The following is a 20,772-nucleotide window of genomic DNA, read 5'->3' on the forward strand; positions in this document are numbered from 1 at the left end:
TCCATAATTGTAATTGCACACCTAGGGAACAAGCCATGTGCTAGGCAAAGCAACAAATACATTAAAGGGAGAGGTTGGTTGAACTCCATGATACATTTTGGGGTTCTGAAAACGCCTCGCCCATAACACACTTGACCTTCTCAAGATACCAAAATTCCATTAGATCACTCAGCCAGGTCGAGGCACTGGGCAGTACTGGGGACCTCCACCCAAGCAGAAGTCGCCTCCAGGCTATCAATGAGGCGGGGGCGAGGACGTCCACCTTCGTCCCCATCGGCAGCACCGGCGAGTCCAATACACCTAAAATAGCCACCAATAGGCTCGGATCCAGCTGAATACCCAGAATCTTCAATATGGTGCTGAAACAGGAGCCCCAGAAGATTACAAGTTTAGGCCAAGACCAGAACATGTGCGTATGATTTGTCGGCCTTCTTGCACAACGTTCGCACCTATCCTCCACTCCCGAGAAGAAATCACTCATCCATGTCCTGGTCAAGTGCGCCCTATGCACCACCTTGAACTGGATCAAGCTGAACCTAGCACAAGAGGAGGTGAAGTTGACCTTGTGAAGAGCCTAGCCATTTGGAAAGTGTTGTGGAATAAGCACTGGCAGATTGCTGCAGTGCATCAGGTAGATGATACAAACTGCAATCACGGTGCACCAGGGGTGGAGGAAGTGAATGCTATTGGTAGTGAATGGGCTACCAAACTAGTAGATGGCTTTCTTCTGAATGGCTTTGAGCATCCTGAGTGTTGTCCAAGCTGCACTTATCCAGGCAAGTACGGTATTCTACCACACTCCTAATTTTTAATCGGCAGATAGTGGACAGGCTTTGGGGAGTCAGGAAGTGGGTTACTCGCAGCAAAAATTCCCAACCTCTGACCAGCTCCTATAGCCACAGAATTTATGTGGCTGGTCTAGTTCAGTTTCTGGTCAATGGTAACCCTGAGGGTGTTGATGCTGGGGAATTTGATAATGGTAATTTCAGTGCACATCAGGGAAAGGTGGTTAGACTCTCTCTCTCTTGTTCAAGATGATATTGCCTGGCACTTGTGTGGCTTGAATGTTACTTGTCACTTATCATCACAAGCTTGAATATTGTCCAGGTCTTGCAGCAAATGGGCACCAACTGCTTCAGTATCTGAGCCATGCGGATGGGGCTGAATATAGTGCAATCACCAGCAGATTCCCCACTTCTGACGATGTAGTTGTGATGAAGCAGCTGAAAAAGGCCTAGGGCTCAGGGAACTTTTTAAAAAAATGTAATGGACGTGGGCGTCATTGGCTAGACCACTGTTTTTATTGCCTATCCCTCATTGTCCTTGAGAATGTGGTGGTGAACTGCTTTCTTGAAACGCTGCAGCCCTGCATGTTCTGGGTCTGAGATAACTGAGCTCCAACATCTTCCTTTGTGCTAGGTATGACTCCAATCAATGGAGAGTTTCCCCCTGATTCCCATTGACTTCAATACTACTCCTTGATGTAATACTCAATCCAAAGATGTGCAGGTTAGGTGCATTGGCCATGCTAAATTTCCCCTTAGTTTACAGGATTGGGTGCAGGTTAGGTGGGGTTACGAGGATAGGGCAGGAGAGTGGACCTAGGTAAAGTGCTATTTGGAGGGTCGGTGCAGACTTGATGGGCCGAATGGCATCCTTCTGTTCTGTAGGAATTCTATTCTATCAAATGCTATCAATTCTGGAATCAGCTCTTTTGTCCATTTTGGACCTATGCTGTAATGTGGATTGGTTCTTGTGGAACCTAAACTGAACATCGATGAACAGGTTATTGAGTGAGTGCTGCTTGGTAGCACTGTCAATGACTCAATCCATCATTTCTCTGATGATTGGGAGTAGACTGGTGGGATGGTAATTGCACAGATTGGGTTTGTCCTGCTTTTTATGGATGGACAGTCCTGAACAATTTTCTACATTGTCAGGTAGATATCTTCCAGCATTAACGTCACATTGTTGCCGTTGCTGTATCCAGGGAGTTCAGCCTGTGGTGATATGCATCACTGTAAAGACACAAGGGGTTAATGTAAATACATGTAGACTAGCTAGACACTAGAGGAAGCACCAGAGACATGACACACAGATAGGACACGACCAATGGACATTCACGATACACATAGAGGTGACACAACCACAGGAGGGCATTACACCAACCCATATATAAAGGACACAACACACATGCTCTTCCTCTTTCCAGTGGAGACAGTCAGTAAGTAGAGACACAGGGTTGATTCAATATTACACCCACCACGTGGATTGCAGCAACTGGTTAGTCAGTCTGGGTAGCTATAGTAGGATTAGCAGTGGTGTCGAACCCGAGTAATAGAAGTGTAAATAGTTTAATAAACGTGTTGAAGTTATCTCCACGTCTGAACCTTCCTTTGTCAAGTGCATCACAAGGAAGCCGCTTATGCTACGCTTCGAGCATAACAAGATACAGCCAATTCAGACAAGTCATATTGAGTGAATGAAATTGACTGAAAACTGGCTTCTGTGATGCTGGGGACCTCAGGAGGAAGCCACAATAGATACTCCACTTCTGGTTGAAGATGGTTGCAAATGCTTTGGCCATGTCTTTTGCACTCAACCGCTGGGCTCCACATCATTCTGAATGGGGATAATTGTGGAGCCTGCTCCTCTGGTTAGTTGTTTAATTGTCCATTGCTGTTCATGACTGTATGTGGCAGGACCTCGGTGTTCTGGTTGCGGGGACCGTCCTGGTGGGGGAGGGGTGATCCGACTCCAGGGTGGGCCCCTATGTTGGTCAGGCCAGCGATCGAGGGCTACCGATCGGCGGGCGGGCTAATTCCGGGGGGGCGGGCTATGTTCCTCCGCCCCGGGCCCCTGTAGGGCTCCGCCATGTTGCCGGGGGTCCGGCGCAGAGACGGCAACCCACGCGCATGCGCAGACCCGCACCGGCCATGGTACGCATGTGCGGACCCGCGCCATGGTCGTCCTGGGGCACGTAGCGGCAGCTGGAGCTGCGTGTAGTGCTCCAGTGTCGTGCTGGCCCCCTGTGTGGCGCAGGATCGCTGCTCCTAGCGGCCAGATGACGCCGTCGTAAAACGCTCCATTATCGGAGAATCCCGCCCCTCATCTTGACCTCCTGGTGCTTTTGACATTCTTTCCTGCATTACTCATTGCTGATAATGGTAGAGTGTAGGGTATGAGGCTATTGTGATGGTGATATAATTCTGCTGGTGGCTCACGGTACCTCATGGATGCCCAGTTTTGAGTTGCCGGATCGGTTCTGAATCTGTGTCGGTTGTGGCTCAGTTAGTAGCACTCTTGCCTCTGAATCACAAAGTTCTGGGTTCAAGTCCCTCTCCAGGACTTTTTTTTTCAGGAATATTTTTATTGACGGCAGTTTTCATATGTACAAAAATACACACGCCAAACCTCGGCAACAAGTAACAAAATTAACAATCCACCTTCCCCATCTACCCCCGCACCCCCCCCCCCACAACCCTCTACCCCCTGTCACCCCAAATTGCTTCCTTCCTTCATACCCACCCCAAACAAAACAAAACACCCCTGATGTATCCGCCACTCTCTCCCCCCCCCCCCCCCCCCCAATGTCATCCTCGGACAACAACTTGTCTTGCAGCATCGGAGGTGGCAGCTCTGGAAAGGACGGTACCTCTTTCTTCACAAAGTCCCTCACCTGCAGGTACCTGAACCTGTTTCCCTTAGACAACTGATCCAGCTCCTCAAGCTCCTCCAACCCTGCAAACGTTCCTCCTACAAACAAGTCCCTGAAGCACTCTACCCCACCTGCGTCACCCCCGGAATTTACATCCAGCCCTGCCGCTGCAAACCTATGGAAGTCACATATCGCCGCCCACAGAGACATGCCTTCCAATCCAAAGTGTTGCCTACACTGGTTCTAAATCCTCAATGCTGCTACCACCACCAGCTCACGGAGTATCATACCGACGAGAATGGAAGCGGCGGCAACAACAGTGCCCCCCCTACATGCCGCCACTTCTACTGCCCCCAGACCAACCCCTCCTCTACCGCCCATTTCCTAACCATTGCAATGGTTGCTGCCCGGTAGTAATTCAACAGGCTCGGCAAAGCCAGAACCCCCCTTGCCGATCCCTTTCCAGGAAAACCCTCCTCGCCCGCAGGGCCTCCTCCGCCCACACAAACCTCAAAATCATCCCATTCACGTTTCTAAAAAAGGACTTTGGAACAAAGCTGCGGAGGTTCTGAAACACAAACAGAAACTTGGGCAGCATCGTCATTTTCACCGTCTGTACAGGCCTTGCCAAAGACAAGGGCAACATATCCCACCTCATGAAGTCCACCTACTATACCTTCCACCAACCGTGCCAAGTTCAATTTATGCAACTGGGCCCAACTCCACACCACCTGTATCCCGAGGTAGCGGAAACTCACCCTTACCACCCGGAATGGCAACTCTCCCAGCTTCCTCTCCTGCTCCCTGGAATTTATTGAGAACACCTCGCTTTTTCCCATGTTTAATGTATATCCTGAGAAACAGCCAAAATCCCCCAGGTTCCCCATGATCCTATCGAAATTCCCCAGAGTGAGAAATGTACAAGAGGTCGTCTGCATACAGAGCGACCCTGTGCTCAATCCCTCCCCGCTCAATCCCCTTCCATCCCCCTGATGTCTTAAGCGCCATTGCCAAGGGCTCTATTGCCAGAGCAAAAAGCGGACACCCCTGCCTCGTCTCCCGATGTAGCCAACAGTACTCCAAACTATTTTTCCAGACACTAGCCTTTGGTGCCTTATACAACAGCTGAACCTAATCCACAAACCTCTGCCTGAACTGACCCAACACCTTCAACAAATATGCCCACTTAACCCAGTCAAACGCCTTCTCTGCGCCTGTTGCCACCACTGCTTCCAGTTCCTGCTCCACTGAGGGCATCATACATTCTCCAGGACTTGAGCACAAAAATCAAGGCCGACAATCCAGTGTAGTACTGAGGGAACTTTGCTGGAGGGCCTGTTTGTCACATGAGAGTGTAAACTGGGGTCCATCCAGGGTGGATGTAAAAGATTCCAGGAACTGTGTTGAAGAAGAACAGGGGAGTTATCCTTGATGTCCTGGTCAATGTTTATCCCTCAATAAACATTCCTAAATCTGGTCATTATTACATTGTTGCTTGAGCACATTTGCTGAATGGATGTTAGTTCCCATATTTCCTAACTTTATAAATGTGCTCATAGTGAATGTATTTACACCCCTTCATACCTCCCCTTCACATCCCCACCCTTCATTCTCCCCCATCCCTCCTTTCATGGGCATGGCCCCCTTCAGGCCCTGACCATTGGCAGTGCTTCTGCCAGCTTGGCAGTGTCACCGGGGCACCTTGGTGATGCCAGGGTGGCAGTGCTAATGTGCAAGCCTGGCAGTGCCAAGGTGCCTGGGGGAGAGCCAGGGTGCCACCTTTCCCTGATCACCAAGGGGCCTCCAATGGCCTGGAGGTCCCCCCACCCCCCCAGGTGCCATTCTACCAGTACAAAACGGCGCCCAGCTAGGGTCTTCCTGGGGAGAATGATAGATTCCGGGTGCCGGTTAGATCCGAGGCATAATGGCTGTCGGAAGCCTGGGGAAAGCCTCCCCCAGCATCCCATTCCGGCGGGACACGGCTGGTAGATTGCGCCCAATATTATCCCAGAAAAATTGATATTTAATTTTGTTTTGTTTCTGTGTTCATGAGTAAGGGAGAGAGAGAACAGGGTATCATTTTTGTACCAATTCCATGCTGGTCATGTTATTTATAATTCAAGCAGATTTATTTTTCTCAGTGAAGAGACAAATTCTGCCTCTCTCTGATGGTCCATGTGTTATTGAAGAGGATTTGAACCTGCAGCTAGCAGCATCCTATACTGTAGAATTCCCTTGGCAAATCCAGTCCCTCACTCACTTGTCAAAACCCCACCTCCGACACCGACCTCCTCAGCTCCTTTCTCGCCCTGTGTCAAATTTCCACCTGTCTCGGCGAATGTTTTGAGACAATTGTCTTATGTTAAAGGTTTTATGTAAATGGAAATCGTTGCCATAGGAGTGCACCTATGAGTGAGAAGGGTGTAGCCCAGCGGGAGACATAAAATAGCAAAGAACATCAGGAAGCACAAATTGCCATGTCAAGGTCCAGGCATCGGGACCAGTGAGGTGACTTCTTACTGAGCAGATACATAAATATGTCTTCCATTGTTCCATTTGGTAACTATTCACGAATGAACTGTAAACTGCGATATCATTCAACAGGAGTGTTACTCCATTCAGTGACGGTGTCCTTGGCGTGTTTCTCAAGGTATATATCACAGCACTACAAGCGAGTCATGACATAAAGATGTGGGATTCTGCGGTTAATAAATGGCTGTAGGTTGTGCGCGAGAGCATCGTAGTTCCGCTCGAGTTCATGTTGATACTCAAGCTGATCAAAGGTGATCAAACTTTTGTTTTTCTTCAAGGCGTCTTCACACCTGTGGTACAACAGAAGAGGGAGAAAAAGGGCAACTGCAGTTTAGCTCAGTCACAGACTAGACATCTACAATACTACAGTCAAGGTGTTTCACAACTTGATTAATGATTAATGAGTCTGTTGGAGTTGTTGGCTGAGGGCTTTTCCTTCTGCAAATGTGGATTTAAAAAACAGAATACAGGCGGCACTGGAAATCTGACACAGAATAGTAATGATGGGAGTATACAGCACATCAGGAATTAGCCCCTGTGAGAAATAATTGTCGGGCATCGGAAAATGAATGTTGGAATACATATGAAACGTGGGCAGAGAGAGAAAGAAGAAACGGATTGCTTGCTGTAAAATTAAACTGATCGGGCTAGATTCTCCTCTGCCCATGGCAGAGTTCCCGAAGTGGCCGAGAATCTAGCATTGTCAAAAAAAATGTCGCTAATCCCGTTGTGATGCTCTGGTCCCCCGCGTTATCGAGGTTTGCGCCTCGCATCAGCGGCAGGATGCAAATAGGTCAAATTGACCCATTTGCATCCTATTAACGGGCCGGGCACTGGATTCTCCAAGCCCGCACGTCCTGTGAGAGTATCTTTAAGAAATGGGTGTTTAACTTCCGGTGGCGGCGGGCAGGAGGAAGCCGCACGTTGGAGGGCTCCCGGCCAAGGATTGATTTTTCGGAGTATTGATGCCCCGTCCCAGAAGCAACTGTTGATGAAACCAGGGTAGGAAGGCACAGAGAAGAGCGATGTCAAAATCTCAAAGGAAAATGGCTGTGGAAAAGGGGGCTAATGAAGGTCCGCCAGTGGGTGGATAAGTCGGCTCAGGATCTGGAAGGAAGGCGGAGGCTGTGGTGCCGGGTGAGGCCGCTCTGCTCACGGCAGAAAGGATGACCGAGGCGATGGCCGTGGAACTTGAGAGAAAGTTCACAAAACACATGGAAGCGATGAGGAAGGAGATGGGGGCGGTATTGAAAGTGCTGGTGGAGGAGGTAATGGAAGACCTGGAAAACAGATCCACTCGGCAGAATCTGAGGATTGTGGGTCTGCCCGATGTTGACGGAGCTTTTGGGGGAGTGCAAATAGGTCGTGGAGGCCTATGCCAAAGGTGAGTGAGTCGCCAAGACTGGTGACTGTTTGTTTCTGTAGATACCGTGTGAAGGAGAAGGTCCTGTGCTGGGCAAATCAGAAGCGGGAGGTGCAGTGGGCTGGAGCTGGTATACATATATACCAGGACTTAAAGGTGGAGTTGGCGAGGAGGCGGGCGGCCTTCGGCCGAGTGAAGACAGCACTGTAAAACAGCATGGTGCGGTGCGGCATAGTGTATCCAGCTAAGTTGAGGGTGACCTACAAATCCAAAGACTTTTATTTTGAGACGGTGGAAGCGGCGGAGGTGTTTGCGAAGGCAGAAGGGCTGTGGCAGAATTGAGAAATGGGACTGAGGACTGGTCTTGTCCTGAGGGTAGGGGGTTGGTAGGAGAGGATGTAGCTGTATGTAGCTTTATCTTTTCACTGCATGTTGTTGTGTGTACTAAATCAATCAACACTGTCCATTGGGACAAGGTAAGAGTTGGGACTTTCCTTTGCAATGATGGTTCTTTGAGGCTTGTATGTTTATGCTGCGGTTGTGTGTTAAAGGGGATTTCTTTGTTTTCCTGGGACCAGGCACGGGGGGAAGGGTACCCGGGTGGGGGCCTCCACAATGGCTGGTTTAAGCCGGCTCATGAACGGGAGTGAGGTGGGGAGAGGGGCTGCGGCCATCAGAGCCCGGTAGAACAGGTTTCGATGAGCCTAGCCGGGGTGAAAAGTTGGGGGAAGGGACCGATACAGGTGAGGTGTTTTCGAGAGAAAGTGGAGCGGAGGAGTCTGGGAGGTGGGGAGGTGGGGGGCGGTTTTACAAGTCGTGGGTGGCATTCATTGTACACTTTCGGGGATTGGATGGCCTTGAATATTAGCGGGGGTGGGTGGGTGAGGTTGTGGGGTGGACAATTTTTGTTAATGGTGACCATGGGCGATTCCTGATTCTTTTTCTGGGTTTCCATGGAGATAAGTTGGGAAGCACTAAAATGGCTATACATGATGTAGATGTGGGAAGTGCTGTTCCAATTAAACAACATCCATATAGGCTTAACCCTTTAAAATTGGCACAGGTTAATAAGGAAATTGAAAGTATGCTTAAAACGGGCATAATTGAAGTGGATTGCAGCCAATGGAGCTCACCCATAGTGATGGTACCTAAACCAGACGGTACCCAATGGTTCTGTGTGGACTATAGAAAGGTTAATGCAGTTACAAAAACGGACTCTTATCTTATCCCACGTTTGAAGGATTGCATTGAGAAAGTGGGACAATCAGCTTTTATTTACAAACTGGATTTACTTAAAGGTTACTGGCAGGTACTTTTATCTGAAAGGGCGAAGGAGATTTCAGCTTTTGTGACTCCAGATGGTGTATATCAATTCAAAGTTATGCCATTTGGCATGAAAAATGCCCCAGCCACATTTCAATGGTTAACTAACAAAGTTGTTTCAGGATTACCCAATTGTGCGGTACACATCGACGATCTGGTAACTTTCAGTCAGACGTGGAAAGAACATTTAAAACATCTGATGGAGTTATTCGATCGGCTTCAGGAGGTGGGTTTGGTGGTAAACCTAGCCAAAAGTGAATTTGGAAAAGCCCAAGTCACTTTCCTTGGCCATACAATCGGACAGGGTCGAATGGTCCCACGGGATGTGAAAACAAAAGTTATTGGGGTTTCCAATACCCCGCGACATGAAGGGAAACAATGCGATTTCTTGGCATGAGTGGATTTTACCGGACATTTGTGCTGAACTTTAGCAGTGTGGTTGCTCCACTGATGGACTTGCTAAAGAAGTGTGTGGTGATATACATCACTGTAAGCACACAAAGAGTTAATGTACATACACTACACCTAGCTAGACACTAGAGGGAGCACCAGAGACATGACACACAGACAGTCAACCAATAGGTCAGTAAGATAGGACACGACCAATGGGCATTCAAAATACACACAGAGGTGACACTACCACAGGGGGGCATTACATCAACCCATATATAAAGACACAGCACACATGCTCAGTCTCTTTCCAGTGGAGACACTCAGTGTGTACACAGGGTTGATTTGAAACACATCACACCCACCACGTGGATTGTAGCAGACTGGTTCGTCAGTCTGAGTAGCTATAGAAGGATTAACAGTAGAGTCGAATCCAAGTAGGAGAATCGTTAACAGTAATAAATGTGTTAAAGCTATCTCCAAGTCTGAACCTTCCTTTGTCAGAGTGCACATCAAGGAAGCAGCTTATGCTACGTCAAGAGCATAACAAAACATGGTATCCAGGAGTGACTGTTAAATCTATATAGCTCAACTCAACAAAACAGTGACCACCAGCAACAGCAGCCAGACAAGATGATGTTCGGGATTCCAGTTCCACAGCAGCTCAGGTACCAAGGCAATCTCAGTGAAAACTGGCGTTGTTTCAGGCAGAGATTCGAGATCTACCTGGTAGCGTCCGACTTAGATTGCGTGGCAGATGCAGAGAAAATAAAGCTTCTACTTACCATTGCAGGTCCAGAAGCTGCTGAAATCTTCCAGACCTTCAAATACTCAAAGGGGCAAAACAAGAGCGACTTCCAGGCAGTCCTGGACAAATTCCAAGAATTCTGCGAGGAACATACAAGAAGAAAAGATAAAAGAGGCGCCAAAACTCACCACGAGGTAGGCTTGCAGCAACGAACGGCAGCTTTGAATTGCAGCCCTCTTGGAAAAGGTGCTGCACATGCGCATTTGCGCAAAGAGTGCACAGTACAGGAAGGCCTATTTGCGCATGCGCGAGAAGCCGCGCATGCGCAATTGCAATAAAGGCCCCAAGTAAAGGAACAGCGATCTGCGCATGCGCAATCGCTTCCTACGCACTATGTCACACGCTTTGTGACGTCAGAGGCCCCGGACCACGCCCACTTAAAGGGGAAATGTCCCAAAACACGGAAATTTTTTTTTAAAGCTGTAAAACCCGATTCTTTCACCTGGAACGACAGCACAATGCCTGAAATTCGACCAGTAGCTGAAAGTAACCTCCGCAGAACCCTGCAACAAGCAGTTAGCACCACCCAAAGAGATGATACAGTCCTTGAAGACTATGACTCAGACCTTGAATTCGTCTTTGGACATCGCAAGCCCAATGCCAGCTCCAACACAAAATGTGATGATATGGTCCTCGAAGACTACGACTCAGATGATGATTTCCTCATTGGAGATGGCGACCCCAGTACCAAATCCGAACCGCAACGAGATGTGTTCTACAGTGAAGAATCCGACACAGACGCAGATGTGTTCTTCGGATTTGAGGATCTTCAGCCCAGCATATATGACATCCCGACTCGTGAGTGCAGGATAATGCTGCGGCCTGACACCAAGACACAGAGAGTGGTACAAGCCCACAGAGAGCGGCCTGCTGCCACACAGAGTGGTCCACGCACCATGAAGGGTCCCCGACTCCACACAGAGAGTGGTCCACGCACCACAAAGGATCCCAGCCTCCACACAGAAAGCGATGAAAGATTCCACAGCGAGACAACTGCACACAAGAAGTGACTCCAGTGACACAAGCCTCCACAGCGAGCACGTAGACAGACTCCACGATAGAAGCAACGCAAGACTCCACAGCGCAGTCCTTGCATGAACAAGAAGCGACTCGAGTGACACAAGCCTCCACAGCGAGCTTGTGGACAGCCTCCACGATAGAAGGAACGCAAGACTCCAGAGCGCAGTCCTTGCATGAACAAAACCATGAGGGTCTAGCAACCTCCTCTGAGCAACCAGCAGCAGACGATGCAAGTCTGCCACGCTCAAGTGCACAGCAAGAAGACTATGACAGTCTGCCACACTAAAGTGTAAAGCAAGCAGACCATGACAGTCTACCACGCTCCAGTGAACAGGAAGAAGACTATGACAGTCTACCACACTCACGTGAACAACACAGCGACTATGACAGTCCACCCAGATTGTTTGAGCCACCAGAAGAAGACTCTGACAGTCTACCCAGCTCAAGTGAACGACAAGAAGACACTGAGGCTCTACCCACTGTATGTGCGACAAGTGACATCCCACTTCCCATACCAGATGTGCAACGTGACAGACCTCAGCTAGAATGTGCAGAGGCACTCGACAATCACAGTGAGACTACTGGTTACTCCGGTGACACCACATTATTTCAAACCTCATTCGTTCGAGCCTCTCCACAAGCAAATACATTCCTGACTGTTTTGACTCCGGACGGGGAGCATCACGAAACTTCAGAAGATACAAGTGAACCTGAAATGACTCCGGACGGGGAGCATGAAGAAACCAAAACTGACTCAGGTGAAACAGCCCAGATTCCAGTCGGGGAGCATCGACAAGCCAAAGCTGATTCAAGTAAGCCGGGCATGACTCCAGACGAGGAGCGCCGCAAACTCAGTGATGGCACGCTCAAGGAAACAGCAGATGCCACATAGGACGCTGACACGAGTAACTGTGTGAAGGACTCGTATTATCCACAGAGTGTGGTCCTTGAGCGCAGCAAACACGGCAACTAAACCAACCAACACAACAACAACATCAAAGAAAATAGCAAGAAGCATACCAAAGGCAACAACGTCGACAACAAGCACGACAAAAACAACACCAATGGAACTACGACTGGTACGACATGGTACAACTCTGCAAATGAGGGACACTGTTACTGCTCAGCTCAGTACAATGACATACCATGGCAGGATGATGCATCTTACCAATTCACGTTTGCTGCACTACCAACAGGCAACCTGGCTTTCAGGACAGATGTCATCAAGAATTGCTACCATAAGCATCGAAAAAAAAAAGACACAGACTCCAAATCAGTCAATTAAGTGATTTGAACACTTGGACACCCCCTGATGGACACTTCCGGTTGCGGCGATGACCAGCTAAGCCGCAAGTTTCGGCGGCTCCCGCTCCAACGGACCTTCGGGCTCTTTTAAGAGCCCCAACGGGAAATTTTCGCGCGACAAAACCCGGTGTGGGGTGAGTGAATAGGGAGTCCCCCCCAACGAAAGAGGAAAATATCGGCGGCGGCGGCTGCAGCGCGAGGAATCCTCGACGATAGGGACAGAAAGGGAGAAGACACAAGATGGCGGCGGAGAAAGCCCAGGCGACATGGGGGCCCGAGCAAGACGAATTCTTGAGACGGTGTGTGGAGCTACTAAAGAGGGAGGTGCTGACCCCGATGCTACAGGCAATTGAGGGGCTCAAGGAGGCACAAAGGACCCAGGAGACAGAGCTCCGCGTGGTGGAGCAGAAGGTGACGGATAATGAGGACGAGATCCTGGGCCTGGCGGTCAAAACACAGACGCACGAGGCGCTCCACAAAAAGTGCATTGAAAGGATTGAGGCCCTAGAAAACAGAGCGCGAAGGAAGAACCTTCGGATACTGGGTCTCCCTGAGGGAGTGGAAGGAGCGGATTGCGGGGCTTATGTAAGCACGATGCTAAGCTCGTTGATGGGAGCTGAGGCCCCTGCGGGCCCCTTAGAGGTGGAGGGGGCACATCGGATCCCGGCGAGAAGACCAAAAGCGGGAGAACCACCTAGGGCGACAATCGTGCAATTTCACCGCCTTAAAGATAGAGAAGAGGTCCTGAGATGGGCTAAAAAAGTACGGAGTAGCAGATGGGAGAATGCAGTGGTACGGGTGTACCAGGATTGGAGTGCGGAGGTGGCGAGAAGGAGGGCGAGTTTTAACTGAGCCAAGGAGGTGTTACATAAAAAGAAGGTGAAGTTCGGGATGCTGCAGCCGGCACGACTATGGGTCACGTACCAGGAGAGACATCACTATTTCGATACGGCGGAAGAAGCATGGACCTTTATTAAAGAGGAGAAATTGGATCGGAACTGAGGGACTGATACTGTAGGGAATGATATTGTCGATGTAAATAGAGAAGTAAATTGGGATGGGGGAGACACTAAGAAATGTGGGCGCCGGTGAGGGGGGAAAGAAGGGACATAGGCGGAGAATGGGGAAGGGGAGGGGGAGGGGAAAGGGAGCTGCGCCACAAGAGGCGGGTCAGATAAAGGGATGTTCCCGCGCCAGAAAGATAATGGCGGGAAGACAGGCGCAAGGCAGATGGGAGTTCCCCACACGGGGGGGTCAAGGAAGGAGCAGGAGTAGCCGGGGTCAGTTCAAGTCAGCAGACTTGCGGAAGTAATATGGGGGGAGCAATCACGCTAGAAGGGGATCTAGCGGGGGGGCGGGGGGGGGGGGGGGAATAACTGGGTTGCTGCTGCGGAAATCAAAGAGGAAATGGCTAAAGAGTGGGTGGACGGGGATGGAATGCGACGCCTGGGGAGCGGGTGGGAGCGCGGAGGCGGGATACGGGACTGGCCTAGAGAAGGTGATGGCTAGTCGACACGGGAAGGGGGCAGGTAGCCCCCTAGTGAGGCTGATCACGTGGAACGTGAGAGACCTGAATGGACCGATTAAAAGGGCCCGAGTGCTCGCGCACTTGAAAGGACTAAGGGCAGACGTGGCTATGCTCCAGGAGACGCACCTGAAGGTGGCGGACCAAGTTAGGTTAAGGAAAGGATGGGTGGGACAGGTGTTCCACTCAGGACTAGATGCAAAGAATAGAGGAATGGCCATATTGGTGGGGAAACGGGTAGCATTTGAAGCAAGGAGCATTGTAGCAGATAGCGGAGGTAGATATGTAATGGTGAGTGGCAGGCTGGAGGGAATGGAGGTCGTGCTGGTTAATGTATATGCCCCGAATTGGGACGATGCGGGATTTATGAGACGGATGTTGGGTCGCATACCGGACCTGGAGGTAGGAAACTTGATATTGGGAGGGGACTTCAACACCGTGCTGGACCCAGGGTTAGATAGATCCAGATCGAAGACCGGAAGAAGGCCGGCAGCGGCCAAGGTGCTCAAGGGGTTTATGGACCAAATGGGGGGAGTGGATCCATGGCGATTTCTTAGACCGAGGGCCAGGGAGTTCTCCTTCTTCTCCCATGTCCATAAAGTGTACTCCCGGATAGATTTTTTTGTTCTGGGAAGGTCGTTGATCTCAAGGGTGGAAGAAGCTGAGTATTCAGCCATAGCGGTTTCGGACCATGCCCCACACTGGGTGGACCTGGAACTAGGAGAGGAAAGGGAGCAGCGAGCACTCTGGCGATTGGATGTGGGATTGATGGCGGATGAGGGAGTGTGTGGAAGAGTGCGGGGATGTATTGAGAGGTACCTGGAGGCCAATGACGACGGGGAGGTCCGAGTGGGAGTGGTATGGGAAGCACTAAAAGCGGTGGTCAGAGGAGAGCTGATCTCCATTAGGGCCCACAAAGGGAAAACAGGACAAGGAAAGGGAAAGATTACTGGGGGAGATTTTAAGGGTGGACAGGGAATTTGCGGAGACCCCGGAGGAGGGACTGTACAGGGAGAGAAGACGACTCCAGACAGAGTTCGACCTTTTGACCACCAGAAGGGCGGAGGTGCTGTGGAGGAAGGCACAGGGGAGGCGGTATGAATATGGGGAAAAGGATAGTTGCCTGCTGGCCCATCAGCTGCGAAAGAGGACAGCGGCGAGGGAGATAGGGGGAATTAGAGACGAAAAGGGAGCTACGGTGCGGAGAGCAGGGAAGATAAATGAGGTGTTCAAGACCTTTTATGAAGGACTGTATAGGTCCCAACCCCCGGAGGGAGAGGAGGGGATGCGGCAGTTCCTGGATCAATTGAGGTTCCCGAGGGTGGAGGAGCAGGAGGTGGAAGGCCTGGGGGCACCGATTGGGGTGGACGAGGTTATTAAGGGGCTGGGGAATATGCAAGCAGGGAAGGCTCCGGGACCAGACGGGTTCTCGGTGGAATTTTATAGAAAATACGTGGACTTGTTGGCCCCGCTGTTGGGGAGGACATTTAATGAGGCCAGGGAAGGAGGGACTTTACCCCCGACAATGTCGGAGGCGACGATATCGCTAATTCTGAATCGGGATAAAGACCCGTTGCAGTGCGGGTCCTATAGACCTATTTCATTATTGAATGTGGACGCCAAATTGTTGGCAAAGGTACTGACATCGAGGATAGAGGACTGTGTCCTGGGGGTGGTGCACGAAGACCAGACAGGGTTCGTAAAGGGGAGACAACTGAATGTCAACGTGCGACGACTATTAGGGGTGATAATGATGTCCCCAGTGGAGGGGGAGGCAGAGATAGTGGCGGCAATGGATGCAGAGAAGGCATTTGATAGGGTGGAGTGGGAGTACTTATGGGAGGTGCTAAGGAGGTTTGGGTTCGGGAACGGGTTTATTAGCTGGGTCAAACTCCTTTATGGGGCCCCAACGGCAAGTGTAGTCACGGGTCGGCAAAGATCGGAGTATTTCCGACTATATAGGGGAACAAGACAGGGATGCCCACTATCTCCATTGTTGTTCGCGTTGGCAATTGAACCTCTGGCCATGGCGTTGAGAGACTCCAGGAAATGGAGAGGAGTGATTAGAGGGGGAGAAGAACACCGAGTGTCGCTATACGCGGATGACCTACTGTTGTATGTGACGGACCCAGTGGGGACAGAGGTCATGCAGATATTGAGGGAGTTCGGAGATTTCTCGGGATATAGGCTTAACAGGGGGAAGAGTGAACTATTTGTGATACACCCTGGGGACCATAGTAGAGAGATAGAAGGCCTGCCTCTAAGGAAAGTGGAAAGAAACTTCCGATACCTGGGGATTCAGATCGCTAGGAGCTGGGGAACCTTACACAGACTTAATCTGACAAGATTGGTAGAATAAATGGAGGAGGACTTCAAGAGGTGGGACATGCAGCCTCTGTTGCTGGCGGGCAGAGTGCAGGCAATTAAGATGATGGTCCTCCCGAGGTTCTTATTTGTATTTCAATGTCTCCCTATACTAATCACTAAGACCTTTTTTTTTAAAATAGACAGGAGCATCACGAGCTTCGTGTGGGCAGGGAAAGTCCCGAGGGTAAGGAGGGGGTTCCTACAACGTAGCAGAGACAGAGGAGGATTGGCGCTACCGAATTTGGGCGACTACTATTGGGCCGCCAATGTGGCGATGATTCGTAAATGGATGATGGAGGGAGAGGGAGCGGCGTGGAAAAGACTGGAGAGAAAGTCCTGTAAAGGGACGAGCCTATAGGCGCTGGTGACGGCGCCGCTACCGCTCTCACCAAAAACGTTTACCACGAACCCAGTGGTGGCGGCAACATTGAATATTTGGGGACAATGGAGGCGACAGAAAGGTGCGCGGGGAGCCCTGGTGGGGTCCCCAATCAGGAACAACAACAGGTTTGCCCCAGGAAGGATGGATGGAGGATTTCAGAGCTGGCACCAGTTGGGAATTAGGAGGGTGGGAGATTTATTTATAGATGGGGCGTTTGCGAGCTTGGGAGCATTGGAGGAAAAGTATAAGTTACCCCGGGGAAACTTCCTTAGATATATGCAGGTGAGGGCGTTCACAAGACAACAGGTGAGGGAATTTCCGTTGCTCCCGGCACAGGGGATCCAGGACAGAGTGCTTTCGGGGGTGTGGGTCGGGGAGGGCAAGGTGTCAGAGATATACCGAGAGATGAGGGAAGAGGGGGAGGAGCTGGTGGGCGAATTAAAAGGAAAGTGGGAAGAAGAGCTAGGGGAGGAGATAGAGGAGGGTATGTGGGCTGATGCCCTAAGCAGGGTAAATTCCTCCTCCTCGTGCGCCAGGCTTAGCCTGATTCAATTCAAGGTGCTACATAGAGCACACATAACGGGAGAAAGATTAAGCAGGTTCTTTGGAGTGGAGGACAAGTGTGGGAGGTGAGGCGGAAGCCCGGCAAACCACGCACATATGTTTTGGTCATGCCCGGCACTGGAGGGGTATTGGAAGGGAGTGACGGGAGTGATTTCGAAGGTGGTGAAGGTCCGGGTCAAACCAGGCTGGGGGCTAGCTTTATTTGGAGTTGCGGATGAGCCGGGAGTGCAGGAGGCGAAAGAGGCCGACGTTGTGGCCTTTGCGTCCCTAGTAGCCCGGCGTAGGATTCTACTCATGTGGAAGGAAGCGAAACCCCCCGGACTGGAGGCCTGGATAAACGATATGGCGGGTTTCATAAAACTGGAGCAGATGAAGTTTGCGCTGAGAGGATCGGCTCAAGGGTTCACCAGACGGTGGCAACCATTCCTCGACTACCTAGGGGAACGTTAGAGGGAAGACAGATGACCAGCAGCAGCAACCCAGTGGGGAGGGGGGGGGGGAGGGGGGGGGTGGAAAGGTTTAGTTTATGTTAAATGATTAGTTTACCATGTTGATTAGCTATTTGTTCACTGTTAAATTTTCTTTTTTGTTATGTTTGATGTGTAAGGGGAAAAAATTGTGATCGAAAAATTTTCAATAAAATATATTTTAAAAAAAGAACACCCCCTGATGACCAAATACAAGGACACTAACGGCGTTCACAAGGGAATAACAACATCACCATTGACACTTCTATACCAGACCATATAAATTCATGAACTTTGGACTCAGAACTTTTATTTTGTATTGTCTTATCCTCAAAGTCATCGCAACTATGATTTGGTCTTGTATCATATTGGATAGTCATCACAGTTATCATAACTTGTACATAGCACCACTTATCTACCTAGTTTGTTCAATTTTCTTTAACACTGCACAGAAAATATGTAACACGGAAAAAGGGGGATGTGGTGATATACATCACTGTAAGCACCCAAAGAGTTAATGTACATACACTACACCTAGCTAGACACTAGAGGGAGCACCAGAGACATGACACACAGACAGTCAACCAATAGGTCAGTAAGATAGGACACGACCAATGGGCATTCAAGATACACACAGAGGTGACACTACCACAGGAGGGCATTACACCAACCCATATATCAGGACACAGCACACATGCTCAGTCTCTTTCCAGTGGAGACACTCAGTGTGTACGCAAGGTTGATTTGAAACACCCACCACGTGGATTGTAGCAGATTGGTTCATCAGTCTGAGTAGCTATAGAAGGATTAACAGTAGAGTCGAATCCAAGTAGGAGAATTGTTAACAGTAAGAAATGTGTTAAAGCTATCTCCAAGTCTGAACCTTCCTTTGTCAGAGTGCATATCAAGGAAGCAGCTTATGCTACGTCAAGAGCATAACAAAACAAAGTGTAGCAAATTTAAGTGGATAGCGGAGTGTCAACAGGCATTTGACTGCCTGAAGTCTGTGTTAACAAATGCTCCTGTGTTAGAGAATTACAAGGGTCTCTGTGATCGGATTGAACTAAAGTATCTGACTTTAAAGAGAAATGCCGAGGCATAGAGAAATGAATGGATCGTGCAGAGACCTTCTTGTCCAAAGAGACTGTCAATCAAGAGGGATTCCAGGTGGAGGAAGAACTACTAAAATGGACTATATTATTATAAATGTTTGCGTGTTTTGTTTTGTTAAACAAAAACGTATATTCACTGTCGATATTTCTTAAAGGAAAGTGGAAAGGTGAAAAATGAAACCATCTTGAAATTGATGGTTTATTTTTTGTTCTTGGGGGAGTGTCATGTGAGAGTATCTTTAAGAAATGGGTGTTTATCAAATAGCTGTAGTGGATGTACCTTTAAGAAATGGGTGTTTATCAAATAGCTGCAGTGATGTTAGAATATGGGTGGAGCTGGGATGTCTGTCTGCTTTACTTTCGTTTTTGAGCTGGCAGCTACAGTGTGTGTTTAGTTTCGTTTACAGAGTTGGAGCTGCAGCCAGCCAAACAAGTTGTAATTTCGATCTCTCTGCATGTGAAGAATATCTTCAGATCACTTGCTAATTTAAAAGTGATAACTGATCTCAGTCGAGAATTTAAACACTGCTATCTTTGTTAAAGAGGGTATTTGTGTTATGAATGTTGCTAGGAAAGATTAAGAGTTACTTATAGAGTACTGTATTCTTTGGGGGGAGTATTTGAGTTGATAGTTGCTAAGATGTTTACTGTGTGTTTATAAAATGTTAACCGGATTCATATAATAAACATTGTTTTGTTTTAAAGGTGCTTTAGATTTCTGTTGCATCACACCTGTGGAGTGGGCCCTTATGCTCCCCATAACCGAAATCTATTAAAAGTTGTGGGTCAGGTGAACTCCATGATACACTTTTGTGTTCTCTAAGCCCTGGCCCGTAACACACTTGATTCTCCGTTCCTCTGGGCTGGCATTTCCCAGCGTGGCTGTGGCGCGGTGGACCTTGCAGTGGGCAAAGGGGTAGCTCTTTAAGGGAGTTGCCCCCAAAGTCCATTGGAGGGCTCCCCCCAACATGTCCACCCACCCCCACCAGACCCCCCACCAGAAAACACCTTTTACAGAAACGCCCATAAGAGAAACCCCAACCAGAGACCCCCATTACAGAGACCCCCAATAAGAGAAACCCCAACCAGAGATACCTATTACAGACACCCCCATTACAGCGACCCCCAATAGAAACCCCAACCAGAGATCCCCAATTACAGAAACCCCATCAGGGCCATCCCATTACAGCAACCCCACCAGCCCCCCCCCCCCCCCCCCCACCCGTAGGAGACCCAAAGTGGGAGCACTTAACTGACTTTGATTTGGCCCAAGAGCTGTCAATCATAGCTAGATGTTCCTAAAAATTGTGGTTAGTTTCATAGCTGTGTCCTTGAGATCCATTCAATCGTGAAGGGAAATGAGACTAAACAACCCAGATTGCTGGTTGCATGCAAGCTGTCAATCACAGCCTCATAAAACAAATTGACATTGATGTGAATGAAAGTCTTGCAGATCAAAGGTAGTTAAAGCCCAGCTGATGTGGATTTTGTTTTCTAAGAATTTACAGGTGCTGCTTTCTCTGCCTGAGCCAGCAGGTGTATTGCATTGGTCGGTCTTCAAGCATTGATTTTTCTTACTGTCTCAATCTAGACTGCTATCTAGCTTCCAGGTAGGGGTCTCTGTAATAAGGAGGGTTTCTGGTGGGGGTCTCTTACACGGAGGTCTCTTTTATTGAGGGATCTCATCTGGGGTCCTGCCCACCCCAGCGTAAAATCGCTGCGAGGTGGGGGCGGATGGGAACCCAGTGGGAATCATGTCCCTAGAATTTCATGCTCCCCCTCCCTGTTTCATTCAAACATACTGGGGAAGGGAAGTAAAATTCTGGGCGTGGAAAATGTACAACGCAGAAGGAAGGAGGCCATTTCTGTGCCAGAAAAGTGATATCGAACCTAATCCCACTTATAAACTCTTGCTCAATAGTCCTGTAGATTACTGCACCTCTAGTGCATATCCAA

At 49.4% G+C, this 20,772-nt stretch overlaps 1 protein-coding gene across 1 annotated transcript in view; it reads right to left on the minus strand.

Moving 5' to 3' along the window:
- Positions 1 to 3,602: 3,602 nt before the first annotated feature.
- The window catches only part of LOC140395143 (dedicator of cytokinesis protein 7-like), a 353,436-nt gene continuing 336,266 nt past the window's right edge, over positions 3,603 to 20,772 (minus strand). Inside the window, exon 45 of the mRNA XM_072482618.1 lies at positions 3,603 to 6,480. Within this exon, the coding sequence (XP_072338719.1) occupies positions 6,324 to 6,480 (157 nt within the window). The 3' untranslated portion in view covers positions 3,603 to 6,323. The remainder of the gene's footprint in view (positions 6,481 to 20,772) is intronic.

This window comes from Scyliorhinus torazame, chromosome 18, assembly GCF_047496885.1.
Source record: "Scyliorhinus torazame isolate Kashiwa2021f chromosome 18, sScyTor2.1, whole genome shotgun sequence".
NCBI lineage: Eukaryota > Metazoa > Chordata > Chondrichthyes > Carcharhiniformes > Scyliorhinidae > Scyliorhinus > Scyliorhinus torazame.